At 45.4% G+C, this 20,344-nt stretch overlaps 1 protein-coding gene across 6 annotated transcripts in view; it reads left to right on the plus strand.

Moving 5' to 3' along the window:
- Positions 1-20,344, plus strand: part of PICALM (phosphatidylinositol binding clathrin assembly protein) — a 1,182,846-nt gene that overhangs the window by 1,145,742 nt on the left and 16,760 nt on the right. For all 6 annotated transcript variants that reach the window (XM_069639772.1, XM_069639773.1, XM_069639770.1 and 3 more), the window contains one exon: positions 14,087-14,191. In XM_069639772.1, the coding sequence (XP_069495873.1) occupies positions 14,087-14,191 (105 nt within the window). The remainder of the gene's footprint in view (positions 1-14,086; positions 14,192-20,344) is intronic.

The following is a 20,344-nucleotide window of genomic DNA, read 5'->3' on the forward strand; positions in this document are numbered from 1 at the left end:
TAAATGAGGTTTTGTCTAGAGCGGTAGAACACTTCTGCATAGACACTCGGGGAGCACAAGAGGAGAGGGACTTTGCCAAGGAACTAGTAGGAGAAAAGAAACCCATTGCCCAGGCCATCCCTATTCTCAAGTCTATACAAAGGAGAATTGATCCTTCCCTTCTCAATCCTAACCTCACCAGGGCGGTAAACCCCAGAATCAAAGAATTGTTCAGGGCAGCCCAATCAGACCCGCTTTACATAAAGGGGCAACTGAAACTGGACTCCCTGGTAGTGACTAATACCCAGAAGAGGGCGGGAACACCCCTATGTTCGTCTGAGGCTCCCCCAACAAGGAGAGCAAAATGATCTACGGGTTGGGAAGGAAGGTAGCCTCCACTTCCGCCTACCAGGCAAGGATTGCCAACTCCACCACCCTGTTGGCTAGTTACAACTGCCACCAGTGGGAACAAGTTGCTGCACTTATCAACTCCGCACCAGAACCTTTAAAGGGCCCGTTGGCACAGGTTGCGTCGGAGGGGAGAGCCGTGTCCGGTTGCATCCTTATGGCAACCTTTGATGCCGCGGATAACGCCGGCAGGCTGATAGCAGAGAGCACTGTCATTAAGAGGCATGCTTGGTTAAGACAGTCGGGGGTTTAAACCCGAGACACAAGCATCCTTAATCGACATGCCGGTGGAGCCTAATCTACTGTTTGGCAAGCCGGTAGAGGACGCATTAAAAAATGCCAAAGATGAGTATGAGAGACTGAAATCCCTGGGACAGTTGACCAACAAACCCCCTAATCAAAGAGGGAATGGCAATTTTTGTCGCCCACGCGGCCAAAATTCACAAAGAGGCTCCAACTGTTCTCAGGGGCAGGGTACATCATGGGGTAACAACCAGCAGTCTACCCAGAGTTACAACAGGGGAATCAAGAGGGGACGTGGTAAGGGAAGAGGCAGCCCCAGCAGAGGCGGCACGCCTCCCGCAAAACAGTGATGCCGAGATCAGGGTCCGTTCCCACACATCTCCAGTAGGGGGACGCATTACCTACTTCACCCAAGCTTGGGAAGGGATCACATCAGACAGATGGGTGCTGTCCACAGTGTCCGCAGGATACCGCATAGAACTGCTCGAGCGTCCCCGAAACCACCTCCCACGACAAAAAGTCCATTCCTTAGACCACCAGAAGATCCTCCTCGAGGAGATCGTCAATCTTCTAGAAAAGGACGCGATCGAACTCGTCCCGGGCAAACAGGTAAACAAGGGTATTCATTCAACTTACTTCCTGTGCCAAAAAAAATCTGACAATGCGCCCAGTTTTAGACTTACGTCCTGCAAACAAGTATGTCAAGCCCCAAAGGTTTCGCATGACTACTCACCAAGAGGTAATCCCCCTCCTAAAAAGGGGGGATTACATGGCAACATTGGACATGAAAGATGCCTATTTTCATATTTCCATGTTCCCAGCGCACAGAAGATTCTTGCGCTTCAAGGTGGACAGTCAGCACTACCAGTTCAAGATGCTGCCCTTCGGTATAGCCTTGGCTCCAAGGGTATTCACCAAGATTCTGGCGGTGGTGGCGGCACACTTACGCAGGGAGGCAATCCCAGTGTACCCTTACCTGGACGACTGGCTTATCACGGGGGGGACCCCAGTAATTTGCAGTTCAAACATCCAGAGAACGATCAACCTCCTCTTCGAATTGGGTTTCTCCATAAACGAGAAAAAAACAAGCCTGGTGCCAAGCACCTCCAAACAGTTCCTAGGACCTGTACTAAACACTCAAGAGTGGTTGGCATTTCCATCGGAGGAAAGAATTCGGAATCTACTACTGCAAATTCCTCTATATTTGCCCGGTCGCCAGATAACAGTGCGCAAAGCGATGCGTTTGCTAGGCATGATGGCGTCCTGTATTTACCTGGTCCCCACGCGCACCTGCGCATGCGTCCCATGCAAGAATAGTTGGTGAAACAGTGGTCTCAGGCAAGTGGTCAGAGGGACGATCTAGTGGTCGTTTCGCCAACACTGGTACAAAGTCTTCACTGGTGGACAAGAGAAAACCTGTCAACAGAAATGTTCTACCTAAACAAGCAGGGAGGTACTCGTTCGCCAAATCTGTCCAAGCTTGCCCAGAAAATTTGGATATGGGCACTCAGAAGGAACATTTACCTGTCATCTCAACATGTTCCAGGGGATCTCAATTCTCAAGCAGACGCCCTGAGCAGACGGCCTGAGCAGAGATCCTCTCCCAATAGAACACGAGTGGTCTCTACACAGAGAAGTCGTAGAAGATATCTTCTCACAGTGGGGTTTCCCCACTATAGACCTATTTGCCACAAGCGAAAACAGACAATGCCCAGACTTCGCATCCAGGCTTCCCCAGCAAGGCTCCAAGGGGAACACCCTGTGGACGAACTGGTCAGGGATGTTTGCTTATGCTTTTCCACCAACTCCTCTTATGAGGAAGGTGGTCAACAAGCTGCACAGAGAATCGATGACGCTCATCCTAGTTGCTCCCAGGTGGGCAAGACAACTGTGGTTCCCACACCTGCGCAGGGTAGCAGCGTGCAAACCCATCAGACTCCCATGCTGGTTCAACCTACTATCCCAGCACCAAGGTCAAACAGTGCATCCTCAACCCAGCTCAATGAACATGGCAGCATGGCTCCTGAAGTCATAGAGTTTGGACACCAACTTACCACAGTGGTGCACGGACACCCTAAAGGAGTCTAGGAAGCCCAACACTAGGCACTGTTATTTTGACAAATGGAAAAGATTTGTTATCTGGTGCCAGAATAAGCAAATCAACCCAGTTGATTGCACTCCTTCCACTATTGTCACCTACATGCTCCACCGGCTGGACGCAGGGTTGGTATTTAATTCACAAAAGGTACACCTGGCAGCTCTGTCAGCATACACCACCTCCCATAACAAAGTATTGTGGTGGAAAGTACCAGTGGTTAAAGCCTTCATGGAAGGGTTAAAGAGACTCCACCCTCCAATGTCTAACCCACCACCACCATTAAGGATGGGACCTTAATGTGGTGTTGGCTAAACTCATGGGCCCCCCATTTGAGCCCATGCATAAAAGCAGTCTCAAACACCTGACATATGAAACTGCCTTGTTAGTAGCCATTACATTCATAAGAAGGGTCCGTGAAATTCAGGCTCTGTCAGTGCAGGATCCTTTCTTTACTATTCATAAAGATAAACTGGTTTTACGAACACACCCTAGGTTTTGACCTAAGTTTATTTCTAAATTCCACGTTAACCAGTCCATTGAGCTTCCGGCTTTCTTCCAAGAACCCCAAAGCTCTGCTGAGGTGAAACTACACACCCTAGATGTGCGCAGGGCGGTCCTATACTATGTACACAAGACCCGGCCGCTAAGGAAATCAGACCAACTGTTTGTCTCCGTAGCTACAGGCAGAGAGGAAGATTGCGTCTCTAAGGGTGCCATCTCTAAGTGGATTATAAATTGTATCCAGCTCTGTTACTCCCTTTCTGAAAAAACTCTGCCTTTCACGCCAAGAGCCCACTCTACAAGAGGCATTGGGGCCACTCTGGCTTTCATTGCAAATGTACCCCTGGACACCATTTGCAAAGCAGCTACTTGGAGCTCTATTCACACTTTTACTCAGCACTACTGCATTGACACTCATTCCAAGACAGAAACTCAAGTGGGACAAGCGGTTCTAAGACATTTATTTGCTCATGACGCTTCTCACATCCCACCTCCTTCTTCTAACACTGTTCGCTAATCTATGCACAGCATGTGATCTAAGCAGATTCCACAAGCCTCAGAAGGGATACATTACTCACCGTAGTCGTATTTCTGATGCTTGTATCTGCTTAGATTCACATGCGACCCACCCTTCCTCCCCTCTGAGAGAAGGCGCATGGATGCTTGTAGTCTATCTATCTGCTTGGATAATGTGTACTCACGCTACTCCTCATGCTACCTCATGTCAGAAAAAATACAATCTGAGGGTCCTAGACGCGTGAGGGATCATGGGTACAGTGGACGTCACACTAGGGATAGTATTACTGGCACGCCCTGTGTCGACGCCCATTTTTGAGTTTTGAAAAACAAACTGTAATACTCTGCAGCTTCCACTAGATGTCGGCCTATGCACAGCATGTGAATCTAAGCAGATACAAGCATCAGAAATACAATTGTGATGAGTAATGTATCCCATGTCAGGCCACCAACCCTTCTCCAACTGTGTTTAAATGTCCCAGCTCCCATGTGTGGGTTTTTGCTTTTTACTAACGGCACGCAGCATCCGCCCTGAAGTGCCCTGATATCCCAATGTCCTTCTCTGGGTTTACCTGTCTTCTCTGGCAGCTTCGGCATCCCTCGCATCTCAGTTTCCTCGGCTGTCTGCTTCCTGGTAGCGTGCCTCATCGACTTCTGGGTTCCCGCATGTCCTTCTCCTTTGCTCGGCAGCTCCTGCTGATCAGAATGGCAGTGCGGCAAACACTCTTCTGCCTGGCTTCCTTGGGCGCTGTCCTCGCCAGCTTCTTCACTCCAGTCTACAGCTCGCTTTCCTCCTGTGTCCCAAGCAGCGTCAGGAGTGCTACCCTCGTTCTGTTCACGTCTTCCATATTTGAATGTCCCGGCACCTATTAACATCTTGCAACGATGAGAGCGCAGCGTTGGTTTGCTACTACTAGTGATCTTCATCACTTCATCCCTCTTCCTCGTCTGTGTTCTGAAAAGGGGGTAATGTACATAAGTCCAGTACTTGTTGTTTCAATGTTATTAAAGGGAGGGGGGGGTGTATATAAGTCCCAGCACTGCTAACATCCTCCAACAACTAGAACGCAGTGTGGGCTTGCTGCTTCTAGTGAGCTTAATTCCTCCATCTCTTTCTCGTCCCAGCATTAAAGGGGGAGGTATGCATATAAGGTTGGTGATCAGTAAACAACTGAGATGCTTTAGCTACCCTACAATATGCCATACAAGAATGGGGAGGGGACAGAGTGTTATTGGGTCCTAATGAAACGGGTGGGGGGGGATACCATTTGTGACCTAGCAAGTCTATCCCACTCCCATTAGGGTTGTCTCGCGTCATGTGGACTGCCCTCAGATAGCCTCCCCCAGGGTCAGGATCAGGTAGCTTTGGCCTTTGCCTGGCCACATGAGAGACTTTCCCTGGGAAACGAGTGATGACATTGCTAGTTTCGTCACAGTGGCTACAGTGTGCATATTCAAGAATCCCCCTCATTTGAAGGGCAATAGAATGCAACTAGATTGATTTCTTTCAGTCTGCTTTTCTGATGAATGTGTGCAGAAGTGTTTTGTATATAAATCCGTTTGAAATATCTGGGTATTTAAGCCCTTCTTGTACTTGCTTGCTGCCAGGAATTTGAATATATTGATGTATGAATAAGAGCATTGGGGAGGGTGTGGAATGAGAAAATACCAATAAGAAGGAAGTACAGACATGTCTAGAAGGTTTGGTGGCAATGTTGGTCCTTTGTGAAAGTTCTTATTGCATGATGCAAATGCCTTTACAAGAGCAGAAACACCCATGGAATATACTGGTCAGGCTGGTCTTAGACGTATGGCCCGATAGTTTAGGGTTAGTGACTGGATTATGGGCATTACACCAAGCAAAAGTGAGAGTTAGAAACCAGCCTGATGATCATAAGCAAGGCTGGCGAGATGTCTGAAATGTCTGGGTGTCCTCCTCAAGTGTTGTGTATTCAGGGTTGGCATTCCAGCGTTTATAGTTTTGAGCCCCAGGCTCGGAGTGTTCTATCATTGAATCTTGTATATTGGATTTTGCAAATAGTGAGCATGTTGTGGCAGACAGATATCAGTTGTCTTGTTGATGCATGAGAGTTGAAGACCTTTGAGTGATAACCTGATGTGTGGCATTGTACAGCCTTCTGGACGATGCACAAGATCTTTAATTTCAATCTTTCCTTGATCCGTAGCCAGTGTAGGACCTTCACAACTGATGTGTTGTTGGCCGAACATGGAACATGGACAGTATATTAGTAAGATCTGTGCACAAGTGATTACAGAAGTCCAGCAGTGGCATTACTGCAACCAAGGCTGTTTTATGATGGAGCAGTAGAAAGTTGAACCTTCATAGCTGTCAAAGATGAAAACATTTAAGTGAGATGAAGGAGCAGTCTCACTAAAGAAACTTATCCTGCTGTAGTCTCTACCTCTCCTGTTCCCGCCCAGGTTCTCTGCACGGCATAGGCTTCTAATTTCACCACTAAAACTCAGGACATCATGTCCACCCTCTCTCCCTCTACCTCTTCTTCCTCCTCCTCCTCCTCTACCACTCCTGGTCTGTCTGAGGCCGTCTCTCCTCCTCTTTCCTCCCGTTCACCCCAACCATCAGTTGTGAAGGTCCTACACTGGCTACGGATCAAGGAAACCCAGGATACCAACTCGAACCGAGACCAAATCAAAAGACACAGAAACAACTCAGTTCTACTTAAATGACAAAATCCAAATAACTGTTGAAGGTCTGAACAAAAACATTGGGCCAACTCAAAAGAATGACGCAGAAAATGGAAATTGGACATGGTTAGCTGCAAACCTAAACAATAAAAACCATGATTAATGCTTAAATCGGAGTTCACCTCAGTACCTTAATTTTGGATCGTGGAACACACGGGGCTTTGTTCACCTATTCAACTTCCCTTGGATGAACAACTTAGATCTGATTTGTCTACAAGAAACTTGGCTGACAACCTGCCCGTTGTCGCCTGCCTTTAAGATAGTGATAAATCCAGCGATTAAACCACCCAAAGGTAAGCCGATGTCTGGCCTTTTGATAGCGGTCAAAAAAGAATTATCGAGACCGAAAATGTTTCACCATATATACAAATTGCTAAAGTGAGTTGTACCTCCCTCGACAAATCAGAGTCCATGTATATAATTAATCTCTATTGGAATCATACTACAACTGACGCTGTTAAGTTTATAGACCAGGTGACCGCTATATTGGACAACCTAATGGAAAACTCAAGCAGACCATCTTCTTTGCGGCGATCTTAACATAGACTGCTTGAATTTGAATACTGCGTCAAAAATAAACTCCTCGAATCACAAGGTCAATAAAAAAACGGGACAGCTCTGGATGAACAAAATGAATTTGAGAAACCTTACACTTTTGAATGGGAACACACCGGGTGATATCCCGGCACAGCCCACATGGAGACGTGAAAATCAATCTTCAACTATAGATTATCTCTTCGTGTCTGAAGATCTTGCAGCCAAAGTACATCGGCTCGAGATCACCAAAATGGAACATAGTGATCACGACATGCTAAAGACGTTGATCAATATCTATAGCTAGACATCCCAACAAGTATGGCTCCACGACACCACGTACCGATCCGGAAGAATTCGTCTTAACTTTAAAACCAAAGATATAAACTCGGTAACATCTGCTTTGGAGGACACTCCAGGTGAGATTGAATATTAACACCTGTTGACTCAATTTGTGGAATGCAAACAAGGCCTTAAACAACAAAAAACAAAGCACAAACATAAGTTTGATCTACAAGTATTGCAACAAAAACGAACTCTACGTAAAGAAATAAGGTTGATACCTAGAAGCAACAAAGAATTATACGACGCAGCTAAAAAACGTATAATGCAAAAATACAGAAACTGGAGAAATAATCATTATGCTACAATTTTGCAGAACGACTCCGAAGAGATGATGGTCAATCTCAAAAATAAAAACTCAGCAGAATTTTGGCGTGTAATAAACAATCTTGCCGCCCCACAAATAGCATTACAAGTATCTCCAATTTGCCAAGAAACTTGGGTAAAACATTATACGAACCTGTTTAACACATTTGAAGTGGAAAACAAAAGTACAACCGAGCACAAACTCCCGTGGACACTGGAGTTCGACATAAACGACATTACAAACTCAATTAAGAACTCCAAGGCATCAAGAGCTCCAGGGCCGGATGGCCTCACGAACTACACAATGAAACAAAACCCGAAAGAATGGGCAAAGCTCTGTTTACTCCTCTTCGAAAGAATAAAAACAAAACGAGTTACCCCAAGATCTTGGAAAAATGCTATAATTGTGCCGATTTTCAAAAAGGGGAACAGACTGGACCCGAGAGACTATCGACCTATCGCCTTGTTAGATGTAATAGGAAAAATCTATGCAACTCAACTACAACAAACCTTAAAATCGTGGGCACTTATAAATCATCGTAATGACCCACGACAAGCGGGTTTTGTTAAAGGCGTAGGTTGTGGTCTCAACACCCTTCTGCTGAATCTTTTAAAAATGGAGTCAATACGAACTAACACTGCCATCTATGTCGCATCTATTGACTTTTCACACGCTTTCGATAGTGTCGACCGCCACATTCTGTGGGAGAAACTCAAAGCTTGGAAGTGTCCAGTGGATCTTATAGACGCAATAAAAGAGCTCCATTCTAATACCACTGTGCAAGTCAGACTCGACCAAGGAGGATCCTTATCTCCTTTGATTCCAACTTATAAAGGAGTGAAACAAGGATGCCCCTTGGCTGCAATTGTGTTCAACCTCTTTATCTCCGACATAGGAGACGCATTAAACGAGGCAACAGCATTTTCACCTAAAATTCATGGCTCGCAGTTGGGTTATTTGTTGTACGCTGATGACCTGTTACTCTTGGATGTCACACCGGTCGGCCTACAACGAAAACTAGATGCCTTAGAAAGATATGTAATGGAAAACAAGCTTTGTTTAAATAAGAAGAAATGCGAAATCTTGATCCTGCGCAACTTGTCAGCCTATAAAAAGAGATCAACCCAATATGTGTGGTACCTGGAAAAAAACACAGCTCCGGATCTCTACTCACATAAAATACTTAGGATCCATAATAAGTGCACACATAAATGACAATCCTTGGGTTGAGGCCACTAAAAGGAAATGTCAACAACTGGCTTGCCAGGCCGCGATTATAAACAAAAAATTCGGGAAATTTTCTATAAAACCTGTGATCAATTTTTACAGACAAAAAGCAATACCGACCCTGATTTATGGTGCTGAAAATATGTTCGGCTGCCCACATGAGTTGTGGAACACACTTGAAAACAACTTTTGGACCAGAGCGTTACACATCTCTAAAGGATGTCCGACTAGCAACATAAGATTTGAACTGGGACTGACTTCCATACAAGCGAGAGTTTGTTGGAATGCTTTAACTTTATACAGAAAGTCACTGCTCTCCAATGCAGCCCCTCCATTCAAAATAATACATAAGCCGAACTCAGAGCCCGAATATACAATGCTTGCTAAATGGAATCGGCAATGTTCTGAAATTTTGGACGCAAATGACATTGACATTACTACTTTACTTGAAAATCCTGACAAGGCCAAACGTAAACTATGGACTGCGGACTGGCATCAAACCTGTATCGACAGATCTAGCTCTCGTCTCTTAAGAGAAGTACCACCAGAAGCAAGAGAGCTAGACAAATTACAACCGTATCTGACGCAATTTCGACTTAATCTGTTCATGACAAAAGATCGTTCAGGTACTTGGCTACGTAAAGAACCTGTCGATTTAATCTGTCGCTTTTGTAATCATTCGATAGAGACACTAAAACACTTGACGTTGTTCTGCACAGAATTTCGCTCTTTCCGAACAAAGTTATTCGGACTGCTCTTTGAGGCACGAAGTACCTACACGGCTGATGATTGGTGGAAAGTTATGTTTGAAGGTACTGACCTAAAAATTATGTTTGGCTTAGTTCAATTGTTGAAGGAATTGAAAACCCGTCTAAAAGAGCCGATTCCGACAGTAAGAGGGGATGACTGACAAATCGTCTAACAACATACGTTTGGTGAAAGAAGTAGGAAGTAGTGTATCCTGCTATCTTGTTATCTGTTTTAAAGGTTTCCTTTGTAAACCATATAAAACTATAAAAAATAAAAATAAAAAAAAGATTGAAATTAAAGATCTTGTGCATCGTCCAGAAGGCTGTACAATGCCACACATCAGGCTATCACTTAAAGGTCTTCAACTCTCATGCATCAACAAGACAACTGATATCTGTCTGCCACAACATGCTCAATATTTGCAGATTTTTAAAAGTCCTGGCAAATTGTTAGATGCCGCTGAGACACAGGCTTGGATGTAGACTCTCTTGTTAGAGAGGACAGAGAATCTGTACTGCCTTTGGAGCAGGCGGCTGGCCAGTTTGTCCGGGGGTGTGCCTGTTGCACTCCACTTACTCTCTTGCGTTTAAGGGTGGCGAGGTCAGAATCGTACCAAGAGTTTCACTTGGATTTGGGCTTCAAGAAGATCCTCATGAAAGGGCCAAGGACATCCAGAGTGTTAGAGATGGAGAGAAGAAAGTTAGAGAGGACTGTGTCAGGGTGTGAGACCGCCACAGGTGCAGGAGGAGAGAGAAAGTAGCAGTGAAAGCCTCAACTGACGCATGCTTCATGGGTCGGATGACTGAGAAGGTAGGTGGCAGTGCTCGAGTCGGCTTGACCTGAGGGGTAGAGAGTGATAGGTGGGAGGAAAGGTGAAAGTGATCACTCCAAGAGGAGTGGTGAGAGGGTTAGAGAGTGGGGGGTCTGAGGAGATCAGAACATCCAAGTTGTGCCCTGCATAGTGACTTGGGCCTTAGGCGGACAAGTGTCACAGGCCAACGGATCAACACCCAAATTTAACCTGTTAAGTAAAGTATACTTGTTTTTTTTAAACAAAACCTCTGTGATGGGAGTAAGGCCTATAAGAAGGTATCCAACAAAAGAGTATGTATTCCCAAAATAACAGTGAAGATGGACGAAGGGAAATGGAGGCAAGGGAGATGGTTATTCAAATGGGCCATGGTCCTAACTCCAGGCTCCCTAATCTACAACAGTTCGTGTTCAGGATTCATTAAATTATTGAAGATGATGAGTGAGCAAGTTCTTTTGATTTCCTTGGTGGTAAGGACAGTCTTAATAGATTATGGCTAGCCTCTATTTTCCTTTCTCTGGGAGTCTTTTAGGCTTTTTGGTCCTACCAATTGTTGGCCCCACTTACTAAGGCTCTGCACTGTTCTAGTGTAAATGCCCTCGACACTACCCAGATGGAGCCCCACTGCTTGCGCTATTTGCCTTCGCTCCTAGCCCTTTTGGCTTTTGACTTTGGTCCAAGTCCTCTTCGTCTGTTGCTCCTCTATTTCCAATCTGTTCCGGCCTCAAATTACCTCTGCCTTCCGTTCTCCAATTCCCTCTTCCAAATGCTGTCTTCTTCCTTTGTTTTCCCATGTCAGTGATTTTTTCCCTCCTCCAACTCTGCTCTCTCCCTAGCATTCTCTCTTGGTCTTTCAGTTTCTCTTTCTTTTGTACCGCGCCCACCATCCATAGTTCTCTTCACCCACCTTTCTGTCATCGTTACCCCGAAATCCCTCACTGTGGGCTTGCTCCTGCCCTTTTTTTTTTATATCAAGGTTTAGGCTGGGATTGTAAGAAAAAAGTCTATTTTCAGTGACATTTGGGACCTTTTGGGAGTAGCCCCGAGCAATGGGGACCATTGGGCCGTCGTCCTTCTCATGTTTGTGTAATTGAGTTTGGATTGCTTGTTGCTGTTCTATTGGACGAAACGTCAAATGATAAAGCTCACTGTCTTGGATTTGGTCAGCAATGCTCATGACTGCACGCCCATGCTTTCTTTGGATCTGTGAGAGTATGGCTTGGCTTTTCAGCACCTCTGCCCTTGGTTCCCCCATCTAACTATGTATTGCCCTGTGTGCCCTGCTGTGGAGAATATCTGGTAAGATTGTGATCACTGTGTTACTCATTGACTGTGCTTTCTCACTTCAGTTTATTCTATTGCACATGTGGTCCATGCGCCTAGATCATGATCAGTGTTCTTTAGCTACTGAGTCTCAGTTTCATATTTAAAGTAGGTTTGGGTGGATTAGCTACACCGGTTTTGGGGACTAAGGGCCTCATTACAAGTTTGGTGTTATTTGGGCATGAAATTTGACAAAGTACCACCAAATAGATTTAATGTTACTGCCAATTGGTTCAGCGGATTACAATTGGGAGGTATGGTGGTATTGATACCAGTTTATGGAGTCCATAGGACTCAATGGGGATTTGGGCAGATTTACCACCTGCAGTAATTCCACCGGTGGTAATTCTGTGGAAATTGCTGTTTTCGCGATATTGTGGCAGACGTTTCTCTAGCATTTTGCTAGAGATTTTCCTCCACCCCACCGCCAAAAACATAGGTGGGCGGTGCAGTAATGCAGCAGTAACTCTGTCACTTCTTAATTACTGCTGCATTGCCCAACTCCTAATGAGGTTCTAAGAGTCAGTGGGAGGACCCGGGGGATCCTCCATATAAAGCCATTTGACAGTCATTTGGTTTACCAGTGGTTGCATGGGTCGAATTTGGAGTGCATGAAGGGTGACCTGGAAGAAGCTTGATGCTACCATACATTTAGTCAATGCCCATCTTTGTTGCTAGGTTTATAACTCTGCCACTACATTCCTGATTCAGTTATTGCATCACTCTCTGCTGCCATCTATTTGCAAACACAACATATTTATTTCTGCTGCCACCTTTTTCTGTGATGCAACCTCGCCCAATTTCACTTTCTCCCTCTGCAGCTGCACCAGAATGATGAGCTAAGGCATAGCGTGCCACAAATTTTACTTCCACATGAGATGCAACTATAACTTTGTTTTCCAGTACACATGACCATCATGTTTTAAATGTCTTATATAGGTGTACTAATGCACCTTTTATACACATTCCCAGACGCATAGAGTTCCTAGCAGATGGGTATACTTGTTTTGCACCATTTGGTTTGAGGAGCTAAAAGTAGCTGCTCGTAGCTGTAGGTGTTAACCTGCACATGCTCTTCTAGGATATACCCAGGAGCTAAATAATAGCTCTGAGCAATTGTGTACCCTGTGGTCATGCCTACCATGTTTTCTTGTTTGTGTGGCTTTAGAAGGGCCATGTTATCTAGGGAACTTGAAATAGAGTTGTTGATGTGGACAAGGATCTCTGTGGGTGACCCATACAGATGTTCTGTGGTCTGGAAGGCTTGCATAAAGTTGTCGAAGAGTTATTTTGTTAAGGTTTCTTGTCCAGAGCCATTAAAATATTTTATTCAATATGAAATACATGTTTAAGAATTGTAACTAATAATGCAGTGGGGCATTACTGTAGAACCTTCGCCCCAGTACTGAAAGAAATAGGGGGTTCAGGCTGTGATCACTTGATTACCTGGGTTTATGTGTTTGAGTATTCTTTATGGCACTCATGATAATAGACAGTTGTAATCTAGAGAGAATGTGTTGGGCAAGGTGGTGGATGTTTTCTAAGAAGAAATTGTGGCATTGAGAAAGTGTTAAATGGATTAAGGTGAGTGTTGGTCTGGTGATCTATTTAATCAGTATGCATTCAGTTAACTTGTAGGGGTGCAAGGAATGTGTTTCTTATTAAAGGGTGCGAGGTCTACACCATTACCATACACTCAGCAGTGTTTTGTATAGTATACAGTAACTGGTTGGGAGGTCTACAATCATGGATGTTGAGATGTCTTAAACTAGGTCTCTGTGAGGCCTAGGAAAATGGGTGTAGGGTTGATCAGGTTCTGTACGTTTGCAATGTTTTGGATTGTAGATTGTGTCCTGAGAAATGTGCTCACCGAGACATTTGCTCTCGACCTGCCCCACTGGCTACAGAATTGGTTGGAAAGCCTTAAGTGCCAAAGCCAAGGACTTGTACAATGAGGAAGTGAGGAGTAATGTGCTGCTGAAATATAGGTTGTAACTTGACTTGCTAGCTTATAGTTAGTACTTGATTCAGAAACCATTGTGGCGAGATTAGAAATTTTGATCCCATTGCCAGGGAGACTTGTTTGTGCCACACTACTCAGAGAGGCACATTTTATTTTATATTCTGGTGATTTTAAAAATGGTTTATTTATCATATCGGATGATGCCTACAAGGTGAACACGGTTAGCCTTAGTATTTAATTGTTCAAACCTACATTTCAGAGGAAAAGTTGCAGGAGTAAAACATTCTCATAAATCTGTCTGTGAATGCTTGGTATTTAATTTTGAAGTTTCAATAACGTAGACATGCTTTCTTACAGCCCTCGCAAATGGGAACCTTGCCAATAATGACACAACCGACAATGATCTACAACCAGCCTGTTATGAGACCGCCAAACCCATTTGGCCCTGTATCAGGAGCACAGGTATTTTTGTTTTCAATATTATCATTTTAGTGCCAATAACGGTGTGGCCAAGTGCATGCTTAGGTGTAAGTGTTCCGAAATGTTAATGATGATCCACTGACATTAACTTGTTAGTCCAACGTGAATATTCCATTATAATACATGTGGCTTAAGGAATAATTTGAATACCGCTGCAGAAAAATTGTCATATTATGACTGAATATAGTACAGCTCTCAATGTGATCACAATGCAGGGTAATGGAGTACAGCCACACCTTGCTCATTCGAGTTAAAAGTAAAGAATTGAGTGTGAAATATCATAATTTCCACTAAAGACCCAGTGGTGCCAGATAGCTTACCGAGTTATGTTTTTGTTAGTGGGGTCTGTATTCAGCTGCAGGTTATAGGTTGAAGTGCTGTCAGGTTTTCCTTCGTTTTTCATCCTTTCAAGGATGCAAAACTAAATAACATTAAATTGAGTAGTAACACAGTGTGTAAACTACAAACTGTGAATCTGCAAAGAATCTGGTAACCTTGTACCTTATAAAGACAAGTTAGGTGTATTGTAAACTGTTAGAAATGCATATTTTGTGTAAATTTGACGGTAATGCCTCATGAGGAGCCTAGGAATTAGATGGCAGGAGGAGTTAATACCTGAAGGCATTTGGTGTGCTATGTACAAGAACAGTGTACTTGCAGACATTTAGCGCTAGCCCTAGAAAGAGACGATCGCTGTGTTAAGCGGCATTGCATAAGGATGCAGTTGTGGCCAATTCCTTTCTTATAGTTCCTTCATAGTAATTATCTAATAATATGTTGACTGTCCTTAATCTATGTATGTCCACCCATGTATTGACTCTGGGGACTGTTCCATTTAATCCCCCTCCTGGTCAGAATGTCTCTCAAACTCGCCCGATTGCAAGAAGCTCACATTTTCCCATCAAATCTGTTTTATCTATTGTACGTTCTTTTGTGTTCAAAAGAGCATTATTCCTCCCTTTATCTATATATAAATAAACAAATACATTTTTGGGTATACTTGGGAACTATCTAATGTTTGGGTTCACTTGTACAAAATAAACAGGGGGCATAGGACAATGGGCAGACATAACAGCAGGATACCATGCAGCCCCCCTTGTACATGCAACTTATTAAGTTAGTTGTCAAGCATTTTTAAAACATCTGATTAGAAGCACAGGCACCATCTTCTGCTCAGTGAGAAGACTCTCATAACAAACTGTATCCATTTATCAGGCTGAGTATAACGGCACTGAACAATCGGGAATAATGTGCACTGCAATATCCAGAGAAATGTAGTGAATCAGCTCCAGTCTGCCTAGTCAGCAGCATTTGTATTTTGTTTTTATTTGAAGTACAGAGATGTGAACTTCGATAAGAAATGTCTTAGAATAACACATTTACAGATGACGGAGGCATTCCTCAGAACAGTGTTCGAACAAGTGGTGAGCCTGTTAATGAGAATGAGAACAAAATAGGACAAAAACCGGGACAACATTACTGATATGAAACATGTTACTTGCAAAGATAACATTTACCTACAGTGAAAAGTGCTTGCAATTAAAGAGGAGTACTGTACAAATATTGGAGGAAGTGGTGGCTTCAGGTATGGAGTATGGGGGGGGTTGGGCAGGTGAACCTTGCTCTTTGACAAGTGACGTTTAAGCCAAGCTTTGACCATAGCTGCTGTCAGACGGGCTTTGACTGTTGGGCAGTGGGTTACAATGGAGTGGGATGAGTACGGAGAGCATGGAAGTGAGAGTAGGCATGGGAGGCATAGCACAGATTGGTTTAATGCACACAAGGAGCACACTAATGAGCTAGTGAGTAGACCGAGATACAGTCAGACAGGTACTGGGGAGTAAGACCATTGACCGCTTTGTAGAGGGGGCGTGGCCAGCGCGCATGGAGTGAAGACGGCAACCTGAGGAGCTCCTGTCCATGATCCTACAGTGGACGATATTATGACGATAAAAATGAACGTGCAGCAATAAAATTTACATGCAGGCATTGAAGAACTCCTTTACTAAACTCGACCACAGTGACACCAAAGGGGCGAGAGCCCATTAGCGGACCCGCACAAGAAGGCGTGGAAGGCACCAGACAGCAGGGGAGAGCGGCGACGGAGCGTGATACCTACCATCGACCCCCTCAGAGCAGCAAGAGAGAAGCGCCGGTGCCAGAGATGGCGTTGCCTGGATCCAGGGAAGCAGGGCTGTGACGCCCGATCCAGCGGTCATAGACATAGTAGGCGGATCGCTACAGACTTACGGCCGGAGCACCTCCACGAGCCACGAACGGAAAGGCAGCATCCATTGAGTGGCCGAAGGAAAGGAGGTGAGCCGAGGCAGGGGAAACGGCCGTACTCCCAGGTGAGCAGGATCACATGCAGCACGCCCCAATTAGCCGCAGGCTAATAGTAAAGACATCACTCAGCAGCGCATACGCAATGAAATGGAAGCATAGAACACAGAGCCATAAACAAGGCTCGGCTGTTATTTTAGTGCACCAATGTCACATGAGACACAAAATCTGGCAGGCAGCACCAGAATAGCTACGCAGAGGTAATGTCAGACGGAGGGCCCAATCTGGACCGCTACCACGCACCACTGTGAAGCCACCAGCAACCTGCAGTGCAGGAGGCTACCGTTCCTCACTGTGCCAGCTAACACTCCTTGTTACTGGGCATTAAGGATCGCTCCAGCATCCCATAGCGGGGGAAGAAACACCCTGATTGTGGTGGATCATTAACAGTTGAAGGAAAAGAGCCCTGCTGGGGGAATGCTGGGCAGGCATAGGCACGCCAAGAGAAGAAACCACCAACCTAATTATCCTAAATCAAAAGGGGGAATAGTGGAATACACCTGAGAAAACCTGGGATCCGAGGTAAGACGAAAGACGCAAGAAGGGCAGGCCCAGATCTGGGCAGAAATGTATCCAACCGTGGCATACCACCCAGACCAGGGCTACCCACTGCAGACCATTAGACTACCAAGCTGGATATAGGGCGAGAGCACGTGACCCACTACAAAAGACTGGAATCCCTGCGATAGGAAATGTCGCCTCCCAAAAATAAATAAAAAACAGTGACAATGGACTCTTTCACGACAGTCAAGCCAAAGCAACAACCGCTACAAGACGTCACAGTAGAACCGCCAGTCCCGGTGTTGGATCCTAAAGACACTCGGGTCCTACAGGCCATTGCGGCGCTTCGCACATTCATTGAGGACTAGATAGGAGAAGTAGAGTCAGATATACAGCTAATGCGGCAGGACGCCGGCAACTTGACGGAAAGAGTGACCATAACGGAGGCCTCCCTACAAGATAACGTTGAGACCACACAAGACCTGAAAGAGAGAGTTTAAGAACTGGAATCAAGAGTGGCGAGACTAGAAGCGTGCTCCGAAGATGCGGAAGGACGCGCCCGCCGAATAATATCTGAATACTTTGGATCCCAGAAGACATGGAAGGCCCGAACCTAACAGAATTCATAGAAACAATGCTACTTCAAGAAATCGGGCAGGTAAACTCACCCAGGGGTTCTCTGTAGAACGAGCCCATAGATCTCTTCAGAAACGGCCCCCACCAGGATCATACCCACGACCAATAATAGCGAAGATCTTAAACTTCCGCGACAGAGAGACAATATTATGGTTCTCAAGTGAAGGTGGAGAGATCAAAAGAAATGATTCCGCAATAGTCATGTATCCAGACTATATCCCCGCGGTGCAACGTGCAAGGAACTCCTTCATACCAATAAAAGCAAGACTATGGAAAATTTATCTCAAGTACATTTTACTTTACCCAGCAAGACTTCAAGTACTCTACAAGGGAAAGGCAATCTTCCTAGAGACTCCAGCTGCAGCGAATATGTGTCTTGAATACAATAACCTTCGGAAGACGCTGAGGAAACAATAAAAGTGGACAAAAGATGAATAGACGATCGGAACTGCACAGGATGACGGCCGCTAAATTACAAAAGCACAGAATGGACTATAAGACTTTACTTAACGCCGCAATGAACAGATGAAGAAATTGGACAGGAGCACGAAGGTCCAAACACGAGATCGGTAACGACCCACCCCACCTGGAACAGTGCAGGCAGAATGCCTACACACCACCCGTACCGAAAGGCTTGGAAGGGCCCAAAAGGCTCGGGAGCCCCCTGAGCGTTGAGTTTGAAGCAACTGCTGGGGGCAGTTCTTCGTTGTTTTATTTGGTTATTTCATTCATCGGAATGAAAGTTAAAGTTGGTAAGTCTCCAAGTGGCAGAGAGAGGGCAAAGGGTGGGCGGAAGAAGCAGATCTGATGGGAAAGGGCTCGCAGCTGATGGGAGTCTGTGGGGGCTTGACTACAATCGCAGACAATCCTTATGAGGGGCAGGGGGACCCGGAACGCCCCGCGGAACCGCCATGGCAATGCGAATAAAGATAATGACATGGAACATGCGTGGCCTGGGTACTTACCTCCTCAGAAATAGAATCAAATCCTACCTACATAGGAAGGGAGTGGGGATAGCTCTGCTGCAGGAGACACACTGCACTGCAGAATCTGAGACTAAACTCAGGGAACACCGGCGGGGACAGGGATTCGGAGCCTTCTACTCCAGATACGCAAGAGGGGTTTACACCTGGATCAATCCCCAATTACCATTCCACCTAACTAAATGGAAAAAGACCCTGAGGGCAGATATGTGATAATATGGGGAAGCGTCGAAAAAACGGAAATATGCATAGTGAACTCCTATTTCCCCAATAATGACATCCCAGCTCATATGGGGAGGAGATTTTAATTGTGTCCATAACCCAGAACTAGACAAGTCCTTGCCCCCACCAAAAGGCCCTTTGGCGGCCACCACGTCCCTGAACACCATGACGAATGGGCTTGACCTAGCAGATGCATGGCGAGAACTACACCCTGAGGAGAGAGGATATTCGTACTTCTCGTCCCCACTTGGCCTCCACACAAGACTAGATTATCTCTTTATAAGCATGGAGCATTTACCCCAGATAGAAGATGCGCAATACTTAGGAAGAACTATCTCAGACTATTCCCCACTCATGGTGGAATGGAACCACATTGGCCCCAGACCTCCCTTCCCCATGTGGAGAATGCTCGTAGAGGCTTTGAAAGATCCGGCATTCAAAGATGAACTACAAGACTCCACTTTATAATAGAAAACACGGGAAGTGTGGAACATGTAAGCACACTGTGGGATGCCCTAAAAGTAGTAACACGAGGAGAAATCATAGCAAAGGCTGGAGGCATCGGGAAACTATAAAGAGACGAATTACACCAGAGGGAGCGGGAAATCGTGAGACTGGAATCCACCCCTGTAGACACCCCAAAAATAGAGGAAGAACTCAGAACACTTAGAGAGGCCTGCACCAAGGCGTGGAGCAGATTGGCTAAGTTTGACTAAGTTACCAGAACAAATAGAACACACACAGAAGCGGATAAACCGGGCCGACTACTGGCCTGGCTCTGCAAAAAAGAACATCCTAGGCACACAAACACTATATTGCAGGATGAGGGTGGCGAGGTGCATCAAACCCAACAGAGTATAAATGACACTTTTAAGTGCTTTTATGCACAATTATACTCCCACGAAGACCGAGTTCCCCAAGACCAAATGATAGACACGCTTGAAGAGATAGGCTTGCCCAAATTGTCCCCTGCAAAGAAACACTAGACATGGACATTACAACTGAGGACATAATCGAGGCAATCAGATCCCTGGCCACATGTAAGGCTCTGGGCAGCGACGGGCTGCCCCCGGAGTTTTACAAAGTATATGAACCCTCTCTGACAGCTCTATTACACAAAGTCTTCCAAGAGGCTTATGAAAGAGGGGATCCTACCTGATAGCATGAGAGAAACCCTTGTGGTCCCAATGCTCAAGCCTCATAAACCTGCAGACAAGTGCGACTCTTACCGCCCACTCACCATGCTCAACTATGACGTGAAAATATTAACTACAATCCTACCGAAGAGGCTGTCCAGAATAATGGGAGACATGGTGCACACGGACCAGAATGGTTTTGTGCCAGGTCGTAACACAACTATGAACTTGCGTAGACTTCAGCACATAATAGCCCAAACTGACACAGAAGGGGACTGGTATGCGTTGTTATCCTTAGACGCCATCAAGGCATT

Source organism: Ambystoma mexicanum, chromosome 7q (assembly GCF_040938575.1).
Source record: "Ambystoma mexicanum isolate Mex_15411 chromosome 7q, UKY_AmexF1_1, whole genome shotgun sequence".
Lineage (NCBI taxonomy): Eukaryota > Metazoa > Chordata > Amphibia > Caudata > Ambystomatidae > Ambystoma > Ambystoma mexicanum.